Here is an 18,918-nt window from a genome sequence, read left to right on the forward strand (position 1 = left end):
GTAGCTCTAATTGAATTAAAAGCTTTGTCTCAGAAAAACTTCCAAGCTTTTCCGACCCCAGTCTTCACTAAGAAATGCATTTTATATCGGGCCCAGTACACACACAGATGTAACTGAAAAGTTTTATGAAATATATTTACCTTGAAAAAATACTTTTCCTAGAAAGTGTCGCATAATACTTAGATTTACTATTGAATTCACTGAAATTACCTATTCTATTTTTTAAAAAAATGCTGGTCTCACTCACTAAATCGATTTTGTTACTCACCAATGGGTCACAAACTACAACTTGAAAAACAGCGATCAAAAGAGTTACATGTAAAAACTAAAATAACTGAAGACAAAGATATGCCATTTTTGCAACAGGAATATACTTACTTAGGGTAACAGACATCTTACTCTTCCTCACGACATCCTCTGCCCCAGTGTATTTGATGGAGTATTACTGCCAACAAGGTCTCCTTTTTAAAATAATCCACTCGAATATTTAACGAACACCTACCACATGCTGAGCACTGATCTAGGCTCTGTGAATACAGCAATAATCAAAACTCTCATGCAGTGACATTCTGGTTGGGGGATGTTGACACCAATCAAATAAAGAGGTAAATATATACTGGTCAGATGGTGGTTAAGTGCTACAGAAGGGTTTTTTCCAGACCTGTTTCCTGGGCATACTAACATAACACCTCCTTCCCCGCTCTCTCTCAGAAGGCACATTCTTTGTTTGGATTTATTGATACCCTCAGTCTGAAGATTGAGAAAGATAGGGCTAGTAGTCAGGTCATCTTAAAAGGTGAATTTGTGTATCTTTGTTTCATGAATGGTTACTCAGAGATCAATATGCTATTGTAATTTCTAAATTCTTCCTTAGATAGTAATGGTAAAAATTATCCCAAGATCTTGCAAGTGTAATGAGAGTGGGGTGAATTTCACCAAACCAAGCTTTTAGTTTCAGGAGTCAATAGCATCCAGTCTTTTTAATTCCCAAGATTCATGTTCCTAGATGTCCCAGTTCCTTCCATTAAGGAGACCTCATATTGGACTTTTCTCCTGATTGGTCTCCTGCTCTGGATGACAGAGGTTAGCCAGTGAGAATTCTTCAAGTGTTAGAAGTGTGATCACTTCAGATCAAGGTTACAATCCACCCAATGGATGCATTAGGCCGGGGGTTGGCAAATTTTTTCTGTAAGGGAATAGTGAATACTTTCAGCTTTGTGGGCCATAAAATCTCTGTCACTACTCAGCTCTACCACTGTAACCCCAAAGCCACCACAGACAATATGAAAACAAATAGTATGGCTGTGTTCCAATGAAAGTTTATGAAAACAAGCAGCAGGCTAACCCCTGCTTGAGGCTGATGGAGAGGTTACCTCCTGTTGAAAACACTTGGGGCTTAGATTTGAGACGGGCTGAAGGGACAGGATAGGAGAGGAAAGGAAAAGGCACAGGAAGAAGTCCTAACAAATAACAAAGAGCCAATATGACCGAAGAGTGACATGAATGCAAGAAGGTGGCAAGAGACTGAAAGTTAACTAGGTTAAGAGCATGTGCAAACTGACTTTTTGCTGTTTTATCTTTTATTTTAAAATCATACTATTTAAAAAATATTTTTAAAATATTAAAAAGCCATTTTCTATTACAATTACAAACTTCTTCCCTGTATCAAAAGTTGTGCCACTATCTTGGTTACTCGTGGGTTTACCAAGCAGTCCAGCAAGTCATCAGTAGAAACGAATGTTTGAGAAGGGGCCGTAATACTATTTGAAGCAATTTGTTCAACAGCTGCATTCTCACTTTTACTCATCATTCGTTGCCTCTTGGTACAATGCAATTTTCCAAAGTGTTCTCTGTCTTTGCCAACAAAGTCTTTACCGTCATTTTCAAATATGCTTCCCCTTTCTGAGGGTGGTTCTTCAGAGCTTGGTACTACAGGAACCAGATCGGGGCCAAAGGGACTTGCTGCCTCCTGCTTTACTGTTCCCAAGGGTAAGTTCTGGCTACCTGTTTGTTCCACCTCCATGAGGCTGTACACATTTAATTCTTCTTTTTTCATGTACTCTCCATTTGTTCTGAGAGCTTGGTTTTCTACTACCTTAGATGTTCTGTAATGATCAAAAAAGGCAGAAACAGCTCCATTTAAGTAGCGACAATTGACTTCATGGGATGTTTCCTCAACCTAAGGAAAAAAGAAAACCCTTTAGAATGGCTATATGCACTTATATAAATTGAAAAACAAATGTTCTGGCCAAAGTTGATTTATCACAGCAAACTAACTGCCAGGGTGGAAACCAGAGAGGCCTACCTCAGTTGGGTTTAACCAAGCTCTGGTATTGTGTGGATCCTCTGCATTCTTCAGGGCACACACAAGCATGCGGGTGATCGCCTCTTCTACCCGGGCTTGGTGGTCCTCTTCCTAAGTTGAGACAAAAAACAAACATTGTTTTCATTTGTCTCTGTGTCTCATGGCTTAAAACAGTAGAGTTTCCTAATTGTGTTCTGTCCTCTCATTAATATAAGCTTTGTTACAGAAGGAATATGTTGTTGGCAGACCACAATTTTTATATGTTCACCATAATTTGTTATCTAGAAGTGCTGTAGGATATTTTACTAGCCAAATTTAAGTATGCATCCTGTATATAAGACACAGGCTTAACTATGAAGCACCTTGTGATGTTTCTTTTCCAATCTCTTCCATTTTCTGATATGTTTAAAGTTTTTTAAAAAAAAGTATTACATAGAGAGGAATAATCCCTATCAAGTTTGATAAGCTAATTGTTTGAGTAATTATAACAAACATGCTTAGCCACAAAATGAGATGGCTAAACATGGAAATGTGGTTTTTAAGATACAATAAGTATAAACTATAGCATTAATAATAAATTACATTAAAAATCAACAACTTTGGCTCATCAAAAGACCATAAAAGAAAAAACCACACCAGATATCAGTAACATATATAATTGATATGAAATTAATATCCAGAATACATAATCTGCAGACATCAATAAGACAAATGACCCAATTTGTAAAAATGTGTAAAAGACATAAAGACAAACATTTTTTAAAAAAGCAATCATATGACTAATAAACATAAAAATATGCTTAACTTCATTAATAATCAAGGGAATGTAAATTGAGAAACCCATGAAACTGGCAAAGAGGGTCTGATAATTCCAAATGGTGGAAAAATGTGCACGGACAAACAGAAACCTTATACACTGATGATGGGAGTGAAAACTGACAGAGGCATTTGGAAGACATGTTGGCGTTATCTTGTAAACATGAGTATTGTATACCCTACAGACCAGCATTTCCACTGCTGAGATATTCTCTAGAAAATACATATTCTCTAGAAAAACTCTCGTACATTTGTACAAGAATATTCTCTTTATAAAAGTAAAAAACTGGATACAACCCAATTTTCCATCAACAGAATAATGAACCAATAAATTATGGGACATTAACATGAGAATATTATACCACAAAGAAATGAATGAACAGCTACATGTGACAACACAGATGTATCTTAGAAACATAATATTAGATGAAAAAAAAGCAAATCCCCATGATGAGACACCACTTCACACTAGGATGGCTATAATCAAAAGACGGATAACAACGAATGTTTTCTAAAAAGTTTAGAGAAAATACTGATAAATACATTTCAGGAGGAGGGGATAATACATTTCAATACTAAAAGAATAAGGAGGTAAAATGAATGAAAAAGGCACCATTTAATATAATTGAGAACATACTTTATCCCCTAGCATATATTAGGACCAAATCTACATTTATTTAACAGAGAAACTGAGAAGGAATGAATATTGCATCATCTGAACAGAACTAGTATCTACTTTTTTCCAAATCTATGTGACTCGTGACAGGAATACTAGAGCCTGGAGGAAGTTTGAGCTATATGAATATGGAAGATAGGCTTTAAGATCTAAGGGCTTTTGGGGGCTAAATTTAGCAACAAGAAGGAATTATGGTCCAGTGTTTGAAGAGACAATGATAAAAGCAATATTTGACAGAGGAAGATACAATTACTCAACTCCTTTTTCACACTCTAGTTTTTCAAGAAAGAATAAATGGTCTTCAAACTGTGACATATACAGAAAGAAGTTAAAATACCAATTCTTTGAAAAATTCTAGGAGAGACAACTAAATAGATGGTATATAACAAGCTTTTAAAAAGACCAGAGTTAAGGCTTTCAAGCTCTTGAGGCCATGTAAAATCAAACCTAAGTAAAATATGAACAAACAGTATTCAACAGTACATTAAAAAATAACATCACAACCAAGTAGGATTTTTTCCCAGAAATTAAGGATGAATCAATATTAGGAAATCCATTGATATAATTTACTGTAATGCCAGATATTTACTAAAGAGAAATATTATATGATCATCTTCATCACTGCTTAAAAGGTCTTCAAAAAAATTCAACACCTTTTCCTCCTTTAAAAAGAAGGTAAGAAAATAAGAACTGAGATACTTAACATGATAAAATACAAATAAAACTCAGCCCCAAATCTAACATTTTACTTAAAGAGAAATCACTAGAGGAATTCCCTATAAAGTCAGAAAAAAGACAAGGATGCCCATTATCTCCACTAATATTTATTATTGAATTGGAGGTATCAGCCAATGTAATCAGATAAAAGAAAAGTTACAGGCAAATGAATTAGAAAGGAAGAGAAAAACTATCCTAATTTTCAGGTAATCTAAGAAATAACTTAAAACATAAGAAAGTCAATAAAAAATCACTACGTACAATAAAATAATTCAAATTAACACAAAAATTCAAAAGCTTTCATATACACAAACAATCCAGTGAGATGGCATAACAGAAGACCCTGCTTACAACAGCAACAAAAAAGATGAATTATCCAGAGATAAACCTTTAAAAGAAGTTCGCAAATTCGATGTGAGGAAAACTTTGAAACATTCTTGAAATAAAGAAAACTAGACTTGGACAAGTAGGAAGATATCTTGTTTTTGGCTAGAACAATTCAATATCAAAAGTTCATGTAAATTTTAATATGATTGAATAAAAATATCAAATTTCAATTGATTTTTTCCCATGAAGTTAGACAAGTTGATTCTAAAGATCATATGAAAACACAAATCTTAAATTTTACTTGCAAGTTTTACAGTTTGTAATATTAGTATTGGAATTTTAGAATTGTAAATCTGACATCTTAATGCAAAGAAGTAAATAGGTTATTGTTATTCAGGACTCAGAAATTCAGTGTTGAGATAAAAATATAGAAATAAGAAAAAAAAAACTTATGATGTTAACCTCGAATTAGAAAGATAAATATATCAATAACTACCCGTCCATCCATCTATCCATCCATTTATCTATATCATGTTCTAGCTTCGTCGATTAAAGAGTATGGAAACAGTGACACACCAGTAGCAATGAGCAGCCTTAGAGCCCAAATCTCTGTTTTTAAATATCATAAGAGGAATTTTGGCCACTTGGAGAAATTATTGACGTCCAGGTTTGGGGTAGGGAAAGTATAAGGCAAGCTCAGGGTATCTTCTTGTACCAGAAAGCAAGGATACACTCAGACATTAATGGGGACATACCAAAAGGGCACAGAACAGCTTGAAGGAGTTTCACTAAAAGTATAAATGAGACTCAAATTCAAAATTATCTTGGGAAGCTGGCATACTTAACCAAATTAACATGATGAAAACTAAGAGATGACTAATGTACAGGGTTTAGGTTTAAAGAACCAGTTTTATGGGTTCAGGATGGAGAACAATCTTACATGGCAGTTGATCATGTAAAAAAATATATATATATATATTTTAGAGCTGAAGATGAACCCAAAGTGAGATAAGATTACTAAAAAAGCTAATGCGATAAGCAGCTCTGAAGAAATTCAGGATCTAAGTTATGTGAGGTAGAAATCTTACACTCCAGGGGGTGGCTCTATAATATAGTGGTTAGCTCGTCTGCTTTATACGCAGAAGGTCCTGGGTTCGCACCCCAGGTGGAGCCATGGCCCATAGCCACGGACCATACCCCAGGTGTGCCCTGCCCCGGGTGCACACCGAGTGTGTAGGAGGGGACGCCCCCGCCTTCAGAGATCCAATTCTTAAGGGGAAATGGCAGCATCCATAGGTCAGGGGTGGAAGGTGGGGCGGGGCCAAAGCGGATGGCGGGGAAAGAAATCTTATACTCTACCAAATGAGGCTGACTGGTATTGTTTTATATGCTATATACATGAATTAAGTGAGCTATTCTTGACATAATAGCTCTTCCTATGCCTCATAGCAATTTCTATTTTTAAACACTTCCATGTGCCAGGCACTTGTATGAGAGGCTTACACGTTTTGCCCAATTTAAGCCTCACTGAGGTGGGTGCAATTATAATTCCTGTTCTACAAGTGAGGAAATTTAGGCTTGATCAGATAAAGTAACCATCTAGGTTAGACAACTAACAAAGGTATATATCTATAACTGAAATCTGCCTAATTCCAAGGTCTGCAACCAATATGGTGAAGAGTCTGAAAGTCATATAAAAACCACTGTTGAAGAAACCAGAGGTTTTGAGCCTGGAAAAGATTAAGGGGACACATGGCAGGTATGTTCAAATACTTAAAAAAGAAAAATATTCTGTATGGTTTCAGAATAACGGGTACGGTTACAAGCAGCCAGATGGCAGCTCCACAGCTAACAACAGAATGTGTGACCTCGGGAGGAGAAGCATCTGTCAGGGCCACTGCAGATGAGACTGGTACTGGGAGTGTAAGAGGGCTCTATGGATTCTACCTTGACATTTGCTCCAATTCCAATGCAGCTGGCTTCAAGCAGAACTTCTGTGAGTCTAATGATCTCTCGCCATAGCTCTCACTTAACTCTCAAGTGTTAAAACTCTTCTCTAGGCCCACACAGTACAGCTTCTTGTTACAGTATTCCTTTGTGTTCCACCTATGCCAAAGCCCTTCCCATTACCAAAGGGTAAGAAAAGCCTGAGGGTAGGATGCAGCTGCCAAAGAAAGGGGATGCAAACAAGGTTTTGGGAACAGGAGAGCAGAGGGCATAGGTACAGTCTAAATCTCTGGCTGAAAAGAGCACGGATACAATTAAGGCCTTGGATTGAAGAAACAGACTTGAGCCATACTAGGCAGCCGTTTTAATTGTCAAATGGAACAGACAACCAGGATTAAGCATAGCATATCGGAAGGAAAAGGTCCCTGGCAGAAATGAAATGATAAAAACTTAGCACTGAAAGATTCTTCTTTGAGAAAATGTATAAGCCAGGGCTGAGAATTCTGCAATTAGTTATGAAAACCCTGAACCAAGAAGCAGATATTTCTAGACCAGATGGTGTGAGATGGGACTGGCAACGCGGGACACATGGTAGACCCAGCCAGGCCTAACACAATTCTCCTAACAATACTGGTCAAGGGAAACTACCCTGCATGTCAACATCAGGGCTCATGTGTGCCTTTAAAAGAAAGAGAATGACACATAACTAAAAATCCTATTTCCAACCTAAACAATAGAGCATGGTATACGTAAATTATAGCATATCAAAACAAAGTAACACCGGAGTGTTGGTTAAAATTAATCACCGCATTTTATAGACAATCTTTATATAGCTTAAAAGCAGGGAATATATTTATTGGAAGAAAAAAAAAAGTACCAGCTCAATCCATGAGTTTATACTGACAGTGACAGGATCAATGGATTCTACATAATGCCACCAGTGTCTGGGAACAAAGAGAACCTGAAAATCAAACAAAAAATGGTTAGCGTAAGAACAGGCCATTCTATTTTTATGTCAGAATCAAGCCCTAATTGAAGATACTAAGGGAAAGAATGTAACACAAATGAATTTATAGTAACATTGCTGTAGAAAAGGGAACGACAACAAAATCTCACGATCATTTTACTCTTTTTTTAATTGACAAATTCACATGTTCTACAAAGAATAGTGCCAGCTTCTCCAGTGTCTACTCTCCTTAATCCTGGACCTTCTCTGTCTACATTGAATTCTTAGCAAAGGATTCTGAGATTTTAATTTTTCCTTTCCATTGCAAAACAGTTGTATGCATTCTGAGAAAGGGCATAGGTAAAAAATATAGGACAGTTTCTGTCGTCTCACAGTCTAAAATCTACCCAGTGAAAAAATAATAAATAGAAAGGTGGTGTTATATAAGTGGTATATGAGACAAGTGGACATTGGTGCTAGAGAACTTCAGAACTGAGAGGTGAGAGACGCAGGCATGAACTATGGAGGTCAGAGGCAACCTGGATGGAAGAAGAGTGATTCGAACCAAGGCCTGGAGAGAATTTAGACAGAGAAAAGAATGAGGACATGCCAGGAGGGAGAAGTGGCACAGGCTAGGAAAGTGTGACTGTTGAGGGACAAAGTAGGCCAGTCTTACTACTGCAGAAGGAGTAATGAGAGATAAGGTGGGAAAATTAGGTTAGGGTCTGTGGAGGGCTCTTAATTCAGAATAAAAAATCTGGATTTTGTCCTGTAGGCATTAAGAGTTGCTGAAAAATATTGAGTAAGGGGATGGTTAAAACAGTGACATTGTGGGAGATCCTAGGAAGGACAGGAGAGTCTTGTAATGTTTCGTTTATTAAATGTTAATATCTACACGGGAAGGTATAGTAAACAAAAGCAATGGGCAGAGTCAAGAAGGACTGCATTTGTCCAGATTCGGTGTAAGATTTCCAATGGAAAGCTGAGTAGAGCAGATGGAGATGGACCAGAAGCTTCTGGGCTTCAGATTTAGAAACCTGGTGGCACTTCATATGGACAAGGTGGAGCCGGGAGATGGGAAGAGAGCTTCTTTTAGTGTAACTGGGCACGAAAAATGACGACTGAATTTCGTCATTAGGTCATGAATGTCCTATCACAGAGTATACTTTCAGTAAAGTGCTAAGAGAGAGAGAGCCAGATTGTGGTGGATTACAGAATGAGCAGGATGTAAGGAAAACTGATACAACAGACGGAAATACTCATTCAAATGTGGCTATTAAAATCAAAGAAAAAATAAATTAGCAATCACTTCACATCCACTATAATGTTAATAATAATAATAATAATAATAATAATAATAATAATAGGAAATAACAAGTGTTGGTGAGCATGTGAAGAAACTGGAACGCGTACTTTGCTGGCGGGAAGGTAAAATGGTACAGCTGCTGTAGAAAACAGTTTGACAATTCCCCATAAAGTTAAAAACAGAGTTACTATAAAAGCCAATGATTCCACTTCTAAGTATATATACCCAATATAACTAAAAACATACATTCATACAAAAACTTGTACACAAATGTTCATAGCAGCATTATTCATCACAGCCAAAAAGTGGAAACAACGCAAATGTCCATCAACTGGATAAACAAAATGTATCTCTGTTCCAGCCATAAAAAGGAATGAAGTACTGATAACATTCTACAGTATGAATGAACCTTGAAAACATTATGCTATGTGAAAGGAGCCAGTCACAAAAGCTCATATATTGTATGACTGCACTTACATGGAATGTCCAAAACAGGTAAATCTATAGAGAAAGAAAATAGATGAGTGGTTGTCAGGGGATGGGGGGACAGGTGAAGGGGAGTAACCACCAACAGGCTGAAGCAACTTGATCAAGACAAATTGTTTGAGTTGGCATATTCAAGTGTGAAGTAAGCAGGAAAGGAGCCAGTGACAAGGGAGCAATGGAAGGAAAACAGGCAGGGGAAAAGAATAACCAAGGGAATAAAATCTCCGTAAGAGACTCAGAAAACCTTTCAAATTGTTAATAAAACATCAGAAAGCAAATGTCGGTGTTGCAAAAGTAACTTCCCCAACTAGGCAGTAGCACTAGGTACAGTATCTTTGGAAATGTTTCAGAGAGTCAGTTATAAAATCAACATTCCTTCTTGCTTAAAGGCAAATCATTCTCAGTTCATTATGCCTCATTATACGTGGATGCGTTCCAACCTGTGTATATGTATCTGGGTTCTAGCATAGTTGAACAGATATGAATTGTGAATAAATGTTCCAGAACTGCTTGAGTACTCACGCTTGACACTTTCTCTTAACCTGAATAAAAATGACTGAGTTCTTGTCTTCCTCCACAGTCTATTCTCTTTACCAGTAGGAGGAGCTATGTTCCCGCCCATCTTTCTATGACAAGAAGCAGAGAAGTGTGTGTGACACCTGCAGCTGGGGAAACTACCTTCCAAGAGCAGAGCACCAGGGAAGGAAACCATTCTCATCTGTATTGCAGGGAAGGGAGAAACACATGGCATAGACTTGAGAGAAGTTATAGGTAGGGAGTCTTCTGACAGGTCACCAAGGTTTTAAAGCCCCCATTACCTGTCCTGGGCTCAGCGTAACCACATGTCTTCGAGCTTTCTGGAACTCAGGAAATCGTTTTAAATCAGGATTGACAACATTGATTTTACTGAACACACTAGATTCTTCATAAGGGATTCTAGTTGGATAAAGAAAGGGAGTATCTTCGGGAGGAAAGAGATGCCATCTTTTCCTAATTAAAAAAGAAAAAAAAAAGACACAAATCAGTATTCTGCACTCGAGACAAAATAGGTAAGACGACAGCAGCTCAGTGTTCATTTTTACTCATTTCCATTGAATCCATACAGAAATAGAGGCGCAACGTCAGTGGTCACCTGGCCCACCTCTCACTAAATGCTGGAATCTGCTCTGCTGAAACCTGGTGGAGGCAGAGCAGGAACTAGTGATATCTCACTATGCCCTGAAGCAGTCCTTTAGCAGGGACAGGATCTAGTCTGAAAGATCATTTTTTTTTATCTCAAAGTTGTCATAAATTGTTTTCATCTCCTGGTTCTAGAGCTACCCAGAATAACCCCCACCTTTTCAAATATCTGTATTCTTATCTTATCCAGAGAAACCACCCATAGTTCTATCCACCAAATATTTTCCAGACTTCTTCCTGTTTGTTGTAAATTCCTTAAGTTAAATATTTAAGTTAATCCATTAAGAAAAAAGAAATGCATGGAATGCTACACAACTTAAAAGTAGCATAATATAGAAATGTTCAAAAAGAGAAAACTGAAATGTTTCAGTCACTTTAAAATTTTGTGAAAAATGGAGGTGATAAGTTTTAACTTACAATAGACACACTTCGAGCCAACAGAGGGTGGGCATCAGAGGCAAAAGAGGAAGAAGTGTGAAAAAGGAAAAAGACACAGACAGAAATACAAAGATAGGGAAGCAAAGAGAAAGAGAAAAAAAACACTAGTTCTGAGAAAATCCCCAAAGCCCTCTAGTGACCCCGTGCAGATACAGTGGGGCTCTCATGCCCTTTCAGAACTGGAAAGCAGTTGGCTGCTATTTTCAAACTAAGAAGTATATACTAAAATCTTATTTTGCCTTAGAGATGATAAAGTTGCGCTATTCCATTATACATATAACTAGTTTAGAAAAATTGTCAGCATTTGGTATGTTTCAAATGTTAGAGCTGGAAGGACTCTTAAAAGATCATCAGTCTCATTTCACTTTCAAAGTAGTGGAAGAGGGACCTAGTACTTGCTCTGGTCATTCACTGAGCGAATGGTTAGTGGCAGAACGAAAACTGGGTCACAGATCTCCTGACCTCTCCAGGTCCCAGCTCCTACCACCCAAAGGAAGAGACATAACAACCGTCCCATACGATTTGCTTGGCTTGGCTTAAAATGTAATATATATGCATCCTTCTCCTGATAATCAAAAAACACAATCATCACATCATCCACTGCTCATAAAACTTCTCATGGTTCTGCAGGCTGAAAGAACAGAGAATAAGCAGTATCTCCGCCTGGGAGCCAAGACCCTCAGGCTCCAACCTGCCCCTCTGGCCTAATTCCTCTGTCCCCAACACACAACTTACACCGGACCACTCACAGGGTCCTCTATATCCCCATTCTCTCCTAGGGCACTGCGCATGCTGCCCCCACTGTCCCTCCTATCTATGTCTTTCGAATACTCACCCATCCTTAAAAGCCTAACACAAATGGCAACTCCGGTCTGAAATTTTCTCTGATTTTTCCAATAGGAATGTTCTCTGCTTTTCAGTTCCACAGCTCTATGAAACCTTCCTCAAGAGCATGTTCATTCTGCCTTATATCACTGCTATCTGTGGGCTTGCCTGTACTCTAACTGTAAACTCTTAGGGCAGTCATGTCTTATTCATTCAATCTGTTCCTACTGTAACACATAGTACCTGCACAGCAAGATACTCAATGAATATTTACTGAATAGTTATTTTATTACTCCAGAGCTATATGAAGCCAGAAAATATGCTCTATTACAAAGTTATAATAAACCTATATTAATTTTATAACACGGAAGGAACCCAGGTATTTTTGGTAATGTTTTTCCAATCTGAATTTCTTTGGCTTACTTCCCAGTTCAGAACACATGGAAAGTGGCTACTTAAAACGATGCCCTCTCTTACCAAATCTAAGGTTAGACTATTAACTTCACAAGGGCAGGGACCATGCACACTTGATTTACTGTTGCATCTACAGTGTGTAGTAATGCACTTAAGATGATCTATGCCCTTTAATAAAGACTTGATGATTCAAAGAGGAGATTACCATATATCATTTTATAGTTTCCAAAGTACTTCACATGTGAAATCTATTCGTGTACTTACTCAGTTTCTCTTGGATCCACTCATAAGCCTTTCATGTCTAAAGGGTCTGAGAACTTGGACATGGCCCTTTCTGCTTTTTCCTCTGTGCTGCCCTATAAATGTCTCAAAAGGCCAGGAGGGGAGATTGGGGGATCAAGAATTAGGGGAAAATAAGACTGCACGTAAAACAGCTGGAGTACATCCTCCAAGCAGGAGAAACCCTTAAACTCTCATATAACAATTAGAACCAGAGACTATCAAAAGTATTACCTGACTTAGCCCTTATATCTCTTAGCGTCCACAGACAGATGGAGATAAAAAAAAAAAAACTGACTGGAAGTAAAAAACAAAAACAAACAAAGAAACAAAAAGAAACAAAAACTGCATTGTGTCTAAGGTAGGCACAAACTAAAATTTAGAGTTGAAGGAGGCCATATGCAACCTGGTCCCGCAGTTCTCAAACCAGGTTCCCTGGCATCCCCTCAGGGACCTGAGGGTAGCAGCAAAGCTTCTTCTTTTCAATAAACTGCTCTGCTCTTATTTATTTAGTTTGAAGAAATCGTGTTCCTGCTTTTAAATAAAAGTTTGAAAACTACAAATGCAGACTCATATATAAAAGAGCTAAGCAGAGAACTGTCTACCTTACTAGGAGTGGACTCCTGGAGTTCTAGGATCAGCTTTCTGAAGGCAATCCTGAACATGGCTGAGAGACACACATGGAAAGCATCACTTAAACTTCCCCTCACTTTGCAAAGGAGGAAACAACCAGAAGTCAAGAGATCTGCCCTGGTCGTGGGGCAAGCTGACAGGAGAGAGCTGAGACTAAACCTTGGGGTCCTGCTGCCTACTCAGTACTCATTCCTCTTCTTGTGCACCACACACACACCCACACCCACACATGCACACGCACACACACACACACACACACATGCAGACACATGCACTTTAATGCATATGCATGTGTATTACCTTCCTTGTACCTGGAATACTAAATTGCAACCATAGGAGTCCAGATGACAGGGTGTATGGGCCCCCAGGGAGCCAATCCACAATGTACTTTCCTGTCCACTTCTTCCAGGAAACCCGAAGTCAGACCATATCACATCCTGTTTTAAAAATAAAGTTACAGACCATCAAGAATCAACCAACTCCTCTGTGTGGCAGCGTTGCACATTTTCACTTGCACATTTGGTTTTTGGCTTTTGTAATACTCTCTTATAAAAAATGCTAGGGATGGAGGTTAGGTTTTGAGGGCAGTCCAAGAAATCTTTTTCCTCAATAACATATCTAAATTACCTAATAGTATTCATTCAACAAACACTTACTGACTGCCCACGACATGCCAGGCTTAATGTTCTTGAAGCTTATGACAAAATTCATAAACAAAACAGACAAAAACGCCCACCCAAATGAAGCTTACATAAAGGTTTGAGACAGACAAAAAACAATGGACATAATTATGCTGAGATCTAGGAGAAGTGGAAATAGTGACTGCAATGAAAATAGTATTTCAAATATCTCTGAAGCTCCAATCAAGAAGCTAGAAAGCCATCTTTCTTCTAAGCAGTGCAGGTATTTCTGGGCATAAGTAACATTAACTTTTTGCATTTCAATGACCACATAAAATAAGTTTTCTCCTAGGTTAGTGGAATTACTTAATCTATAGATACAGGAGTCTTATTAGTTCATACTTACCAAATCAGTCTCCAGGTGAGGGTGTCACAGCATATCTTTTGAAATACATATCCGTAAATGATTTCTGCTCTAATCTCTAAAGTCCTGAACTCTTTAAGTGTAATGAACTTTAAAAGAGAGAGAGCACAGTGCTCTAGACTTTGCTCTCCTTACATCTGGTTCTGTGGACAGATCATACTCACATCAATTACTGACTCACAATACTATCTGGTCTAGAAGTTCTCGAACCAGGCTCCCTGGCTTCCCCTCAGAGGTCTGGGGGTAGCAGCAAAGCCTCTTCCTTTCAACAAACCATTCTGCTCTTATTTATCTAGGTTTGAAGAAAGGGTGTTCTTGCTTTTAAATAAAAGTTTGAAAACTACACATGTAGTCTGACAGAAACCCAATTCCATGGAATTAAAAATATGTCTAAGATAGAAAAGAGCTAACTAGTGAATCAGGCATGAAAGTTTTGCTTTACTCATTTTTTTCATCACAAATTTTCCCTCTTGGGTTTAAAAAAATGAGACAGAACAAAAAACACTTCTATGTGCAGAACGTGGTCCTAAATGCTGATACTTCTTTAATCACTATCTTCAATCTATATTTTCTATTTTTAGAGACAAACCATTAACAGCTGTATTCAAAGAGAAAGAGGATTTTGGGGAGACATTTAATAGATGGTTTTGAGGAAGACTAGAAAGGACATTTTCATTTTTGTTTTAAGTGATGAAAATAGCAGAACATGTGCACATAATTAACGTCTGTTATAGAATGTAGTTTTTGCAAGGTCAGCACCACTGTAAATGCGTATGACTCACAGGCAGCAGCTCCAGGGAGTGGCAAAAATCTTATGCCCTCTGGATATAGCCCATAAGCTCACGCAGTGAGCTTACTTCTGTATTCCCAATGTCTAACCTAATACCCAGCTCAGGGTAAGTACTTAAAACATTGAGTGCTTGGTAAGGAAAGAAGAATCTGTTGGCTGATTATAGGTGAATGGTTCAGGTCAAGTACATTTTTAAGCATCTACCGCATATCTGGTATGATGCTGGGTATTTAGAATACAAAAAGTAATACAACACTGGCCCACCTTTCAAATCTATTAAAAAAAGACAGTCCCATAAATGAACCCTTTCCCTATAATGTGGCAAACGCTCTGACAGAAGTGAGCAGAGGGTGCTCTAAATTCACAGAAGGGCTCCTGGTCTCAAGTAGGGAGCCTGGGGAAGGCTTCCAATTAACCTGGTCCTTGTTGAACAATTCATCATACTTCAGTCTGGAATTTAACTAAAGGCAGCTGAAAGGCATTCAGTATAAAAGTAAAATCGGGATGATTTAGCTAAGAAGAGGCTGGTGTTAGTGATTCTTAATCTTCTTCTAGATACGCTCCTTCGGGAACCTAATGAATGCCAACACCCCTCTCCCCAGAGAAATGTATGCACACAAAAAATTTCACATATACTTTGAGGGAGTCAATGGACTGACTGCAGGTGAGAAACTTTGTTCTAGACCATGCTTCAGAAAGAATCACAGAAAAAAGACTTCTACAGGGTGGGTGGGTGGGGGTACTATACGACAAACTGATAAGAAGCTTCCTTGACCTCTTATCTAACATAATAATGACTAAAAAAGGAAAATGATTTCTAAATGATTAGATCAAGGTGACCTAAACTACCTAAAATCCAGCAGCAAACTGGCTGGGAAACCAAAAGATGAAGGGTTGGAAAGTGGTGGGGGGTACAGTTGGAGAGTGTCAAAGCAAATCTGTCAGAAAATAGCATATAAGGGTTCTACTTTCTTTCCTCACAGGCTCTTGAGAGTTGAGCCTTTCTAGCCAATTAAGTTCAGCTACTTACAGGTAGCCAAATGTCTGAAATCAGTGTGGGCCCAAGAGGAATCTGTCTTAAGTCTTACTAAAAACAAGTGACTCTATAAGGCCACTATACCAGTGAAACCAACACACGTGACTGATGGGGTGACCCATTCTGGATTCTATTCTCACATCCACTTCAAGTGTTGGAAAAGTCTAAAGATCATTTATATCGAGAAAATTCTATTCTAACACCACCCCTGAAAAGAGCAATCAAGTATCTTGTTAACTAACTGCTTACTACAAAAACACCATCTACTTTCTTATGACTTCCAGAAGGTCCTAAATTGGCTTTCAACAGATACGAACATGTTTATTTCCTCTTCTGCCAAAAATAGCTGTTTTAAATTATCTGTAAGTTCCCTCTTACCCCTATGTAGTCAGTCTACCTGCCTCCACCCTCAGCCCTTATCAACCACGAATCTTATCTGAGTAACTAGATCTACTTTTTTCCTTAGTAGTTCCTAAAACTGTTCCAATTAACAATTTAAATAATTGTTGCAGACTCAAACACCATTTTTAAAATGCTATACACATAACCAAATCTTCCATAATTTTATAGTTTTAGCCAAAGAACTGAAGAAAAACTGGTAAGATGCTTATAATAAAGAAGGGTGGCTTTTTTTTGGCCTACTATAAACCAATCACCAAAAGTAATTCATTCTTAAGTCATTTAGTTCTAGATGATATACTACTTGGTAAAAATATTTATTTAAATAATATTTTCACATATGCATTAGTACTTTCATTCCTGTTTTACAGGTAAGATATCTAAAGTGCAAACAGGTTAAATAAGTTTACATTAGCTCATACTGAATCTAGGCTCTGAGAAAGTATTTGTTCTCTTACCTATACCATGCCATGTGGGCGACTGGTTAATTTGAGTCTCCCATTAAAAGTTGTCTTCTGAAAACATAAGAATTAAACTCAAGGACTTCGGACTTAAAGAGGATTTTATGAATTTGACCTCAAAGGCAAGGAAAGTAAAAGCAAAAATAAATGAATGGGATTACATCAAACTAAAAACCTTCTGCTCAGCAAAAGTAATCGTCGACAAGGTAAAGAGACAACCATCCAAATGGGAAAATAGATTTGCAAGCAACGCCTCCGATAAAGGCCTAATATCCAAAATACATAGAGAACTCATATGACTCAATAACAACAAAAAAACAAACGATCCAATCAAAAAATGGGCAGAGGACCTGAACAGACACTTCTCCCTAGAGGACATACAAATGGCCAACAAATGTATGAAAGGATGCTCAACATCGCTAGCTATTAGGGAAATATGAATCAAAACCACAATGAGATATCATCTCACACCTGTTAGAATAGCTATAATCAACAGGACAAGTAATAACAAATGTTGGAGAGGATGTGGAGAAAAAGGAACCCTCATACACTGCTGGTGGGACTGCACGTTGGTGCAGCCACTATGGAAAACAGTACAGATGTTCTTCAAAAAACTAAGAATTGATCTACCATATGATCCAGCAATCCCTCTACTGGATATTTACCCCCAAACACTTGAACACCCATATCCAAAAAGATATTTGCACATCTATGTTCATAGCGGCATTATTCACAGTAGCCAAGACACGGAAGCAACCAAAGTGTCCTACGATAGATGACTGGCTAAAGAAGCTGTGGTACATATATACAATGGAATATTACTCAGCCATAAGAAGAGATAAAATACAGCCATTTGCGACAACCTGGATGGACCTCCAGATAATCATACTAAGCGAAATAAGCCAGACTGAAAAAGTTGAAAATCACATGATATCACTTATATGTTGGATATAAACCTAAGAGCAACAAATGAACAGGACAAACAGAGACTCATGGACAATGGACTAGTGGTTACCAGAAGGTAGAGAGTGGGGGAGGAGGGAAGAGGTAGGCAGGGTAAAAGGAGTCAAATATAGGGGGTTTGGGAGAGGGTGAAGTGGGTAAAGGGGATCAAATATATGGTAGCTGAAGGAAACTAGACTCTGGGTAGTATTCACACAATAGAATATACAGATGTGAAATTATAACGTACACCTGAATATTATATAATTGTATTAACCAATGTTACCCCAATAAACTTAAAAATAAATAAATAGATAGATAAAGTTATCTTCTATTTTTCTCCATGCCTAGATCATAAATATATATAGTAAAACTGATTATATATAATTTCATAATGAACTTACATCTGAAAAGAAAAAAACTAATATGGGTCAAAACAAATAAGAAAGAAACTTTAAAAACAATATAATTAACTATAAATACTATGTAAGACTTATAAAGGATAAATACTTCAATTTAAACTTCAAACACTCTTAAATGGACATTACAAATTACCAAGTACTCAAGGCTCTTTTTCCCTTAGGAAAATTATCTTAAGTAACATAAACAGAAAAACAGGTAGTTAACTCTCTACTCACAGAAAGGCTTAGATAAACACCCAAATGCTTACATTCCAATTTGCCTCCTCAGACCATCAAACTCCTTTAATCGTTACTAAACCACTAGGTTCAGTTTCAACACACTCTCATTAACTATGTTACAAAGTTCGAGACAGATAAGAACTAATGTTCCATTTGGGGATTCTGTGTCTAGGTGACTTAACAAGGCTCCTGACTCTCAGTAGCCAATCTGAATCACAACATAAAATGGAATCTATCTGGAAAACATTCTTGGGGCAAAATTCCTTTTGCTATATGTTGATTCTTAATAGCTTCAATTATGATGATGCTTA

The 18,918-nt window shown here is 37.6% G+C and overlaps 1 protein-coding gene across 2 annotated transcripts in view; it reads right to left on the reverse strand.

The window, feature by feature from the left end:
- Window positions 1-1,304: 1,304 nt before the first annotated feature.
- HSPBAP1 (HSPB1 associated protein 1) overlaps window positions 1,305-18,918 on the reverse strand; it is a 46,883-nt gene continuing 29,269 nt past the window's right edge. Inside the window, exons 4-8 of one of the 2 annotated variants that reach the window (XM_039843201.1) lie at window positions 13,595-13,731; window positions 10,345-10,516; window positions 7,666-7,749; window positions 2,306-2,416; window positions 1,305-2,179 (exon numbers count right to left, since the gene is read on the reverse strand). In XM_039843201.1, coding sequence (XP_039699135.1) covers window positions 1,646-2,179; window positions 2,306-2,416; window positions 7,666-7,749; window positions 10,345-10,516; window positions 13,595-13,731 — 1,038 coding nt within the window. In that variant the 3' untranslated portion in view covers window positions 1,305-1,645. The remainder of the gene's footprint in view (window positions 2,180-2,305; window positions 2,417-7,665; window positions 7,750-10,344; window positions 10,517-13,594; window positions 13,732-18,918) is intronic. The other variant, XM_039843202.1, reaches the window with a different exon arrangement.

The sequence above is a fragment of the Pteropus medius genome, unplaced genomic scaffold (assembly GCF_902729225.1).
Source record: "Pteropus medius unplaced genomic scaffold, Ma_sr-lr_union100, whole genome shotgun sequence".
NCBI lineage: Eukaryota > Metazoa > Chordata > Mammalia > Chiroptera > Pteropodidae > Pteropus > Pteropus medius.